We start from the raw sequence: 11,101 nt of genomic DNA, 5'->3' as shown, positions 1-11,101 counted from the left end.
GGATTTTTTTTGTTGTTGTTGTTACAAGTACGGATAAAGGGATGGGCATGTGGATGTTTAGATGTATTGACAGTTGGGGGAATGTTGAGTGGAGGATAATGGTGTATGAATTGATGTTGTCAGTAAACTGGTGGAGAGTTCCATGGAAGCCTGAAAGGAAAACGGGAGGTTTGGACAAAAGGAATGGAGCATGTTTATGGCATGCATTATGTCCTGTATGTTGCAGCTGAAGTCAAGCCGAAAAAGAAACCACCATCCGAGCCACGCCTGGGCGAGCTTACAGCCTCCCACATCACCCCCAGTTCTGTCCAGTTGGAATGGAGCATCCCAGAAGGCACCTTTGACTCCTTCACAGTGCAGTACAAGGATGTGCAAGGCCTGCCACAGGTGCTGCCCGTGGATGGTAGTTCCCGTACAGTGACTGTGCCAGGGCTGTCACCATCACGCCGCTACAAGTTCAACCTGTACGGGATGTGGGGGCGGAAACGTGTGGGCCCTATCTCCACTGATGCCATCACAGGTGAGGGTCTGATGCATGTTGTGTTCGTGTCTCCCGTGGGCTGTGTATTTCGAGTGTGGCAGGAGTCTTGTGAGGGTCCGTCATGCGTAAATATGAATTAAGAGTCAGATGGACAAATGACTGGATGGATGGATGGATGGATGTTCACATAAACAGCTACATCAAAGGAATTAGAAATGACTGTTTGGTTGAGTTTCCTGGCAGTTAGGTGACTCTGTTGATGAATGTATGGACAGAGAGATGACAGATGTATAGTTAGTTTGAAGCTTATATGGACAGTAGATGATGAATGAGTAGATAGAGTTCAGAGATGAAGGAATAATTAATTGAATTTATGGGTGTAAGGATGGATTGTTGAATACACAAAGAGATGCAAATATGGAGGAATGAAGTGACAGAGGTAGGGAAGGGAGGACTGACAAATGTTTCTGCCCTGCATTGTGTCCTTTGTGTTGCAGCTACAGTCGAACTGGAAAATAAACCATCTGAACCACACCTGGGGGAGCTTACAGCCTCCCACATCACCCCTGACTCAGTCCAACTGGAATGGAGCGTCCCTGAGGGCACCTTTGACTCCTTTGTGGTGCAGTACAAGGATGCCCAAGGCCAGCCACAGGTGCTGCCCGTGGATGGAGATTCCCGCACAGTGACTGTGCCAGGGCTGTCACCATCGCGCCGCTACAAGTTCAACCTGTATGGGATGTGGGGTCGGAAACGTGTGGGCCCCATCTCCACTGATGCTGTCACAGGTGAGGACAAGTTTTGTCAAGTCCACTCTCCCTGTGTGCTGTGTCTGGCTTAAGTCAGGAAGCTTGCGAGGGCCTGTGGTGGGTTCTTTCTGCTCTGCGGGAAATGGGAGCATGGCTTGGTCACTGTCTGGGGAATGGGTGAATGGCTGAGTGTCAGCCATCTTGGAGAGAAAGAGGGATAGATAAGTAGTCATATGTTTAGATAGATGTCTAGATGTATGGATGGACAAAAGTCTGCATATATGTATGCGTTTGGCTTGTTGGATGGCCGATTATCATCTGTGTTGCTTTTTGGATAAAGGAGTGGAGAGAAGAATAAATTAATTTTGAGTTCATTGAACGGATGGAATACTGGATAGAAACAAGGTCTTGTCCATGTAAAGAGGAATCCAAAATGGGTGGTTGGATGAATGGAAAATAGAATGGTTAGATGGAAAACCATATGAATGGATGCTTGGAAGGTAGGATGGAGAAGGGAATGAATACATGGACTGAGAGTCAGATGGACAAATGACTGGATGGATGGATAGATGGATGGATGGACAGACGGACGGACGGATAGATGTTCATGCAAACAGCTATATTAAAGGAAAGAGAAATGACTGGTTGGTTGAAGTTTCTTGGCAGTTGGATAATTCTACTGATGAATGTATGGACACATGGGTGAATAGAAGAATGGATGGACGGCAGGATGGATGAAGATGCTTCAATGTTTACATGGACAGCTTCTCTAGATGATGACTGGGTAGATAAAGAGTTCAGAGATAGTCATATTATTTGTTTAATTTATGGATGGAAGGATAGATAGTCGAGCAAACCAATGGAAAGGTGGAGGGATGAAGGGAGGTGAAAGGGAGAAAGAAAGAGAAGAAGAGAAGAAGGGAGGGAGGAAGGGGGGGAGAGAGGAAAGACAGAAGATACGGAAGGACTCAGGGAATAGACTACTTTGTGCCGTCTGCATTGCAGCTGCAGTAGAGCCAGAAAAGGAACCACTATCCGAGCCACATCTGGGTGACCTCACAGCCTCCCACGTCACTCCTGACTCAGTCCAGCTAGAATGGAGTGTCCCTGAGGGCACCTTTGACTCCTTCACGGTGCAGTACAAGGATGCCCAAGGCCAGCCACAGTTGCTGCCTGTGGAAGGAGATTCCCGCACAGTGACCGTGCCAGGGCTGTCACCATCGCGCCGCTACAAGTTCAACCTGTATGGGATGTGGGGGCGGAAACGTGTGGGCCCCATCTCCACTGATGCTGTCACAGGTGAGGGCTGCTGCGTTCTATGTCCATGTTTTGGATGCCTTGATTTGTATTCTCAATGGGAGCAGAGGTAAGCTGCTTCCAAAGTCCTTGGTACTTCTGGGAAACAGGTGCATTTCTTGTGTAGTACCTGGGTAGTGGATGGAGGGTTGGAATAGTAAATTGATAGATAGTTGTATGGATGAGTGAAGGGAAGACTAGGTGGATGGATGGATTGAGAAATGTTTATGCCCTGCAATGTGTCCTCCATGTTGCAGCTGCAGTAGAGCCGGTAAAGGAACCACTATCCGAGCCACGTCTGGGTGACCTCACAGCCTCCCATGTCACCCCTGACTCAGTCCAGCTAGAATGGAGTGTCCCTGAGGGCTCCTTTGACTCCTTTGTGGTGCAGTACAAGGATGCACAGGGGCAGCCACAGACACTGCCTGTGGACAGAGATTCCCGCACAGTGACCGTGCCAGGGCTGTCGCCATCGCGCCGCTACAAGTTCAACCTGTATGGGATGTGGGGTCGAAAACGTGTGGGCCCTGTCTCCACTGATGCTGTCACAGGTGAGGACAAGTTTTGTCAAGTCCACTCTCCCTGTGTGCCGTGTGTGGCTTAAGTCAGGAAGCTTGCGAGGTCCTGTAGTTTGTTCTTTCTGCTTTGTGGGTAATGGGAACATGTCTTGATCACTGTCTGGAGAATGGATGAATGGATGGATGAGTGTCAGCCATCTTGGAGAGAAAGAGGGATAGATCAGTAGTCATATGTTTAGATAGATGTCTAGATGTTTGGGTGGACAAAATTCTGGATTTTTGTCTGCCTCTTTGGCTTGTTGGATGGTGGGTTTATTAGCCTTGGAATAAAGAGTTGTTCCGAGATAGCTAGCATCGTTTCAACAAGGGTAAATCAGGCCTGAGCAATCTGATGGTCTCTGTGATGGTGTGACTGCATCAGCTGACAGGATAAGACAGACCGATGTCATCTGTATGCCATGCCCATGTCCCTTTCACACCTTTTTTTGGAACTGGGTGGGAGTGGGGGCAATGTCCTTCCAGGGTTCTTGGTCCTTCTGGGAAATGGGTGCACAGCTAGTGCGATGCCTGTTGAATGCGGCATGAAGGATGGAGGGACATGGGACAGTGAAGTTACGGATGTGGAAATACTCCTTTTTGGCATGATCACCAGTTAAGTGGCAGAAAGGGTGAAAGGATGGTTTTTCGATTGGTTGTTTCATAGTGGATGTCTGTCCGTAAGAGTGAATATAGTTTTTGGTATGTGTGTGGGTGGTGGGTGGATCAATGGATAAATGGATTGATGGATGGCTGGAAAAAAGGGATAGCGAATGGAAGACGGAACATGAAGTAAAATATGATTAGATGGATGAATGGGTGAACTTAGGTTTGGATGGATGAAGGATTGGAAAAATGGATGACAGGTTTACTGGGGTAAGAAATATTTCTATGAACAAGTGGAAGAAGGGAGCAGCGGGCAAAGAGCTAAATGGCTAGTTGCTTGGATTGTTGGTGAAGGTTCTTGATGACTGAAGGTTTAGATGGATGGATGGATGAACAGAAGGGTGAGAGGATGGTTGGAAGTGTGGCCTCTTGTGGTTATAAACGAAGGGTGGGTGGGTGGATGTTTAGTTCAGTGTACAGTTGGAGTGGTGCTGAATTGAGCATAACAATATATGCATTGAAGAGTGATGTTAAACCTGATAGAGGGTTGCATTGATGGACGGAATAATACTTAGTTTGACAGACAGATTGGAATATATGTCCTGTACTGTGTGGTCTGTGTTAAAGATGCAAGCGAGCTGGAAAGGGAACCACCACCTGAGCCACGCCTGAGTGACCTCACAGCCTACCACGTCACTCCTGACTCAGTCCAGCTGGAATGGAGTGTCCCTGAGGGCTCCTTCGACTCCTTTGTGGTGCAGTACAAGGATGCACAAGGCCAGCCACAGGGGCTGCCCGTGGATGGAGATTCCCGCACAGTGACCGTGCCAGGGCTGTCACCATCGCGCCGCTACAAGTTCAACCTGTATGGGATGTGGGGGCAGAAACGTGTGGGCCCCATCTCCACTGATGCTGTCACAGGTGAGGGCTCCTGTGTTCTATGTCCATGACCTTGGATGCCTTGGTTTGGATTCTCAGTGGGAGCAGAGGTAGGCTTCTTCCAAAGTCCTTGGTACTTCTGGGTAAGAGGTGCATCTTATGTGGTAGGTACCTGGGTACTGGATGGAGGGATGGAATAGTAAATTGATAGATAGTTGTATGGATGAGTGAAGGGAAGACTAGGTGGATGGATGGATTGAGAAATGTTTATGCCCTGCAATGTGTCCTCCATGTTGCAGCTGCAGTAGAGCTGGAAAAAGAACCACCATCTGAACCACGTCTGGGCGACCTCACAGTCTCCCACGTCACTCCTGACTCAGTCCAGCTAGAATGGAGCGTCCCTGAGGGCTCCTTTGACTCCTTTGTGGTGCAGTACAAGGATGCACAGGGGCAGCCACAGGTGCTGCCTGTGGAAGGAGATTCCCGCACAGTGACCGTGCCAGGGCTGTCACCATCGCGCCGCTACAAGTTCAACCTGTATGGGATGTGGGGGCGGAAACGTGTGGGCCCCATCTCCACTGATGTTGTCACAGGTGAGGGCTCCTACGTTCTGTGTCCATGTCCTTGGACGCCTTGGTTTGGATTCTCAGTGGGAGCAGAGGTAGGCTTCTTCCAAAGTCCTTGGTACTTCTGGGTAAGAGGTGCATCTTATGTGGTACCTGGGTACTGGATGGAGGGATGGAATAGTAAATTGATAGATAGTTGTATGGATGAGTGAAGGGAAGACTAGGTGGATGGATGGGTTGAGAAATGTTTATGCCCTGCAATGTGTCCTCCATGTTGCAGCTGCAGTAGAGCTGGAAAAAGAACCACCATCTGAACCACGTCTGGGTGACCTCACAGTCTCCCACGTCACTCCTGACTCAGTCCAGCTAGAATGGAGCATCCCAGAAGGCACCTTTGACTCCTTCACAGTGCAGTACAAGGATGCACAAGGCCAGCCACAGGTGCTGCCTGTGGATGGAGATTCCCGTACAGTGACCGTGCCAGGGCTGTCGCCATCTCGCCGCTACAAGTTCAACCTGTATGGGATGTGGGGGCAGAAACGTGTGGGCCCCATCTCCACTGATGCTGTCACAGGTGAGGGCTCCTGCGTTCTGTGTCGATGTCCTTGGATGCCTTGGTTTGTATTCTCAATGGGAGCAGAGGTAGGCTGCTTCCAAAGGCCTTGGCAATTCTGGGAAACAGGTGCATATTATGTGGTACCTGGGTACTGGATGGAGGGATGAAATACTAAACTGATAGATAGTTGTAAGGATGAGTGAAGGGAAGACTAGGTGGATGGCTGGATGGATTGAGACATGTTTATGCCCTGCAATGTGTCCTCCATGTTCTAGCTGCAGTAGAGCCGGTAAAGGAACCACCATCTGAACCACGTCTGGGCGAGCTCACAGCCTCCCATGTCACTCCTGACTCAGTCCAGCTGGAATGGAGTGTCCCTGAGGGCACCTTTGACTCCTTCGTGGTGCAGTACAAGGATGCCCAAGGCCAGCCACAGGTGCTGCCTGTGGAAGGAGATTCCCGCACAGTGACCGTGCCAGGGCTGTCACCATCGCGCCGCTACAAGTTCAACCTGTATGGGATGTGGGGACGGAAACGTGTGGGCCCCATCTCCACTGATGCTGTCACAGGTGAGGGCTCCTACGTTCTGTGTCCATGTCCTTGGACAGCTTGGTTTGGATTCTCAGTGGGAGCAGAGGTAGGCTTCTTACAAAGTCCTTGGTACTTCTAGGAAACAGGTGCATTTCTTTTGTTGTACCTGGGTAGTGGATGGAGGGACGGAATAATGAATTGAAAGACAGTTGGATGGATGAGTGAAGGGAAGACTAGGTGGATGGATGGATTGAGAAATGTTTATTCCCTGCAATGTGTCTTTCATGTTGCAGTTGCAGTAGAGCCGGAAATGGAACCACCATCTGAACCACGTCTGGGTGACCTCACAGCCTCCCACGTCACCCCTGACTCAGTCCAGCTAGAATGGAGTGTCTCCGAAGGCACCTTTGACTCCTTCGTGGTGCAGTACAAGGATGCCCAAGGCCAGCCACAGGTGCTGCCCGTGGACGGAGATTCCCGCACAGTGACCGTGCCAGGGCTGTCACCATCACGTCGCTACAAGTTCAACCTGTATGGGATGTGGGGGCGGAAACGCCTGGGCCCCATCTCCACTGACACCATCACAGGTGAAGGCTAGTGTGTGCCATGTCTGTGTCTCCTGCATACCTTGGTTCTGGAGTTGGTGGATTTGGGGTCACACACCTTCCAGGGTCCTTTCTCCATCAGGGAAATGGTTACATCTCTTGGTCTCTGACTGGGGAATGCACAGATGGATGAGTGTAGGCAAGTTTGGAGAGATGAAGGGACATAGTGGTAGACAGATGGATAGTCAGGGGGAGAGATGGCAGAATGAAAGAAATTCTGAACTGCTAGTTAGTTCAATAAAGTGGTGTATAGTTGCATGAAAGGGTGGATAGTAAGTTGGACAGATGGAATGGAGGATGTTTATGCCCTGCAATGTGCCTTCCATATTGCAGCTACAGTCCAGCCAGAAGAGGAACGACCATCCGAACCAAAGCTGGGGGAACTCATTGCCTCCCACATCACCCCTGACTCAGTCCAGCTGGAATGGAGCATCCCCGAAGGCACCTTTGACTCCTTCATGGTGCAGTACAAGGATGCACAAGGCCAGCCACAGATGCTGCCTGTGGATGGAGATTCCCGCACAGTGACCGTGCCAGGGCTGTCACCAACGCGCCGCTACAAGTTCAACCTGTATGGGATGTGGGGGCGGAAACGTGTGGGCCCCATCTCCACTGATGCTGTCACAGGTGAGGGCTCCTACGTTCTGTGTCCATGTCCTTGGACACCTTGGTTTGGATTCTCAATGGGAGCAGAGGTAGGCTTCTTCCAAAGTCCTTGGCACTTCTGGGAAACAGGTGCATTTCTTGTGTGGTACCTGGGTAGTGGATGGAGGGATGGAATCATAAATTGATAGATAGTTGTATGGATGAGTGAAGGGAAGACTAGGTGGATGGATGGATTGAGAAATGTTTATGCCCTGCAATGTGTCCTCCATGTTGCAGCTGCAGTAGAGCCGGAAAAAGAACCACCATCTGAACCACATCTGGGCGACCTCACAGTCTCCGACGTCACTCCTGACTCAGTCCAGCTAGAATGGAGCATCCCTGAGGGCACCTTTGACTCCTTCACAGTGCAGTACAAGGATGCACAGGGGCAGCCACAGGTGCTGCCTGTGGAAGGAGATTCCCGCACAGTGACCGTGCTAGGGCTGTCACCATCGCGTCGCTACAAGTTCAACCTGTATGGGATGTGGGGGCGGAAACGTGTGGGCCCCATCTCCACTGACACCATCACAGGTGAAGGCTACTGTGTGCCATGTCTGTGTCTCCTGCATGCCTTGGTTCTGGAGTTGGGTGGGTTTGGGGTCAGACACCTTCCAGGGTCCTTTCTCCATCAGGGAAACGGTTACATCTCTTGGCCTCTGACTAGGGAATGCACAGATGGATGAGTGTAGGCAAGTTTGGAGAGATGAGGAGACATAGTGGTAGACAGCTGGATAGTCAGGGGGAGAAACTGCAGAATGGAAGAAATGCTGAATTGTTGGTTAGTTCAATAAAGTGGTGTATAGTTGCATGAAAGGGTGAATAGAAAGTTGGACGGATGGAATGGAGGATGTTTATGCCCTGCAACGTGCCTTCAACATTGAAGCTACAGTCCAGCCAGAAGAGGAACGACCATCCGAACCAAAGCTGGGGGAACTCATTGCTTCCCATGTCACCCCTGACTCAGTCCAGCTGGAATGGAGCGTCCCTGAGGGCACCTTTGACTCCTTTGTGGTGCAGTACAAGGATGCACAAGGGCAGCCACAGGTGCTGCCTGTGGAAGGAGATTCCCGCACAGTGACTGTGCCAGGGCTGTCACCATCGCGTCGCTACAAGTTCAACCTGTATGGGATGTGGGGGCGGAAACGTGTGGGCCCCATCTCCACTGACACCATCACAGGTGAAGGCTACTGCGTGCCATGTCTGTGTCTCCTGCATGCTTTGGTTCTGGAGTTGGGTGGCTTTGGGGTCAGACACCTTCCAGGGTCCTTTCTCCATCAGGGAAATGGTTACATCTCTTGGCCTCTGACTAGGGAATGCACAGATGGATGAGTGTAGGCAAGTTTGGAGAGATGAGGAGACATAGTGGTAGACAGATGGATAGTGAGGTGGAGAAACTGCAGAATGGAAGAAATGCTGAATTGTTGGTTAGTTCAAAAAAGTGGTGTATAGTTGCATGAAAGGGTGAATAGAAAGTTGGACGGATGGAACGGAGGATGTTTATGCCCTGCAACGTGATTCCATATTGCAGCTGCAGTCCAGCCAGAAGAGGAACGACCATCCGAACCAAAGCTGGGGGAACTCATTGCCTCCCACGTCACCACTGACTCAGTCCAGCTGGAATGGAGCATCCCTGAGGGCACCTTTGACTCCTTTGTGGTGCAGTACAAGGATGCGCAAGGCCAGCCACAGGTGCTGCCCGTGGACAGAGATTCCCGCACAGTGACTGTGCCAGGGCTGTCACCATCGCGCCGCTACAAGTTCAACCTGTATGGGATGTGGGGGCGGAAACGTGTGGGCCCCATCTCCACTGATGCTGTCACAGGTGAGGGCTCCTGATTTTTTTGTCCATGTCCTTGGACGCCTTGGTTTGGATTCTCAGTGAGAGCAGAGGTAGGCTTCTTCCAAAGTCTTTGGCACTTCTGGGAAACAGGTGCACCTCGTGTAGTACCTGTGTAGTGGATGGAGGAATGGAATAATAGATTGATAGATAATTGTATGGATGAGTGAAGGGAAAACTAGGTGGATGGATAGATGGATTGAGAAATGTTTATGCCCTGCAATCTGTACTCCATGTTGCAGCTGCAGTAGAGCCGGAAAAGGAACTGCCATCCGAGCCACGCCTGGGTGACCTCACAGCCTCCCACGTCACCCCTGACTCAGTCCAGCTAGAATGGAGTGTCCCTGAAGGTAGCTTTGACTCCTTCGTGGTGCAGTACAAGGATGCACAAGGCCAGCTGCAGGTGCTGCCTGTGGATGGAGATTCCCGCACAGTGACCGTTCCAGGGTTGTCGCCATCGCGCCGCTACAAGTTCAACCTGTATGGGATGTGGGGGCGGAAACGTGTGGGCCCCATCTCCACGGATGCTGTCACAGGTGAGAGCTGCTGCATTTCATGCCCATGTCCGTTTGTGTTGTGCATTTGGATTCTGGCAGGAGCCTTGTGGATGCCAGTGGTAGTTTCCTTCTGCCCTGTGGGAAATGGGAACATGTCTTGGTTTCTGTCTGGGGAACAGAATGGATGGATGAATGCAAGTACTTTAGGAGAGGTGGAGGGATTTATTTTTAGATATATGTATAAATAGGTGGTTAGCTCAAATGGTTTACAAAAGGGTGGATTTTTGGATGATTGTTTCACTTCTTGGGTGGGGGGTGATTGTAATCTGTTCAGTAGTTTGGATGGAAGAATTGATAGAGGAATATGTGATTGGTGGGATCATTGGATGTTTGTAGTATGGGTGTAGTATGGACAGAAACGGATAAATGCATGGATGGATGTAGTTTTGAACAAACAGCTATGTCAAAGGAAAAGGAAATGACTCGGTTAAGTTTGTCATCAGTTGGATAATTCTCCTGATGAATGTATGGACAGATGAATGAATAGAAGTGATGGACAGAAGGATGGATAGTTAGTTCAATGCTTACATGAACAGCTGCTGTAGATGGTGAATGGGTATATAGAGTTCAGAGATGGTGGAATGATCTGTTTAATTCATGTATGGAATTATGGATTGCTGAGTAAACAAACTGAAAAAAAACGGAGCGATGAAGTGAGGGAGGAAGGAAAGGAAGGACAGACAAATGCTTATGCCCTGCATTTTGCCCTCTGTTTTACAGATGCAGTGCAGGTGGAAAAGGAACCACCATCAGAGCCACACATGGGGGAGCTCACAGCCTCCCACATAACGCCCAACTCAATCCAGCTGGAATGGAGCATCCCCGAGGGCACCTTTGACTCGTTCACACTGCAGTACAGGGATGCTCAAGGCCAGCCACAGGTGCTGCCAGTGGATGGAGGTTCCCGCACAGTGACTGTGTCTGGGTTGTCACCATCCCATGGCTACCAATTCAACCTGTACGGGATGTGGGGGCAGAAACCTCTGGGACCCATCTCCACTGATGCTGTCACAGGTGAGGACTGCTGCATGCCATGACCATGTTCCTTGCAAAGCTTTGTTTTGGAGCACCTTGGGAGCAGGGACAGGGTCCATCTAGGCTCTTCGGCTCTTCTGGGAAACAGGAATATCTCTTGGCTACTGACTGGTGAATAGGGGGAAGGATGGGTGTTGGCAAGTTTGGAGAGCTGGAGGGATAGACAGATGTATAGCTGGGTAGAGAAACGAAAGGATGGATGAA

The 11,101-nt window shown here is 50.2% G+C and overlaps 1 protein-coding gene across 3 annotated transcripts in view; it reads left to right on the top strand.

Moving 5' to 3' along the window:
• Positions 1–11,101, top strand: part of TNXB (tenascin XB) — a 39,633-nt gene that overhangs the window by 10,305 nt on the left and 18,227 nt on the right. The window contains exons 11-24 of one of the 3 annotated variants that reach the window (XM_084500961.1): positions 227–520; positions 979–1,269; positions 2,236–2,529; positions 2,784–3,077; positions 4,314–4,607; positions 5,412–5,705; positions 5,963–6,256; positions 6,512–6,805; positions 7,157–7,450; positions 7,706–7,999; positions 8,352–8,645; positions 8,997–9,290; positions 9,548–9,841; positions 10,583–10,876. In XM_084500961.1, the coding sequence (XP_084357087.1) occupies positions 227–520; positions 979–1,269; positions 2,236–2,529; positions 2,784–3,077; positions 4,314–4,607; positions 5,412–5,705; positions 5,963–6,256; positions 6,512–6,805; positions 7,157–7,450; positions 7,706–7,999; positions 8,352–8,645; positions 8,997–9,290; positions 9,548–9,841; positions 10,583–10,876 (4,113 nt within the window). The remainder of the gene's footprint in view (positions 1–226; positions 521–978; positions 1,270–2,235; positions 2,530–2,783; positions 3,078–4,313; positions 4,608–5,411; positions 5,706–5,962; positions 6,257–6,511; positions 6,806–7,156; positions 7,451–7,705; positions 8,000–8,351; positions 8,646–8,996; positions 9,291–9,547; positions 9,842–10,582; positions 10,877–11,101) is intronic. The other 2 variants (XM_084500962.1, XM_084500963.1) reach the window with 2 other exon arrangements.

This window comes from Aythya ferina (genome assembly GCF_964211825.1).
Source record: "Aythya ferina genome assembly, chromosome: 30".
In the NCBI taxonomy this organism is placed as follows: domain Eukaryota; kingdom Metazoa; phylum Chordata; class Aves; order Anseriformes; family Anatidae; genus Aythya; species Aythya ferina.
This window is presented reverse-complemented; position numbering and strand designations above follow the sequence as displayed.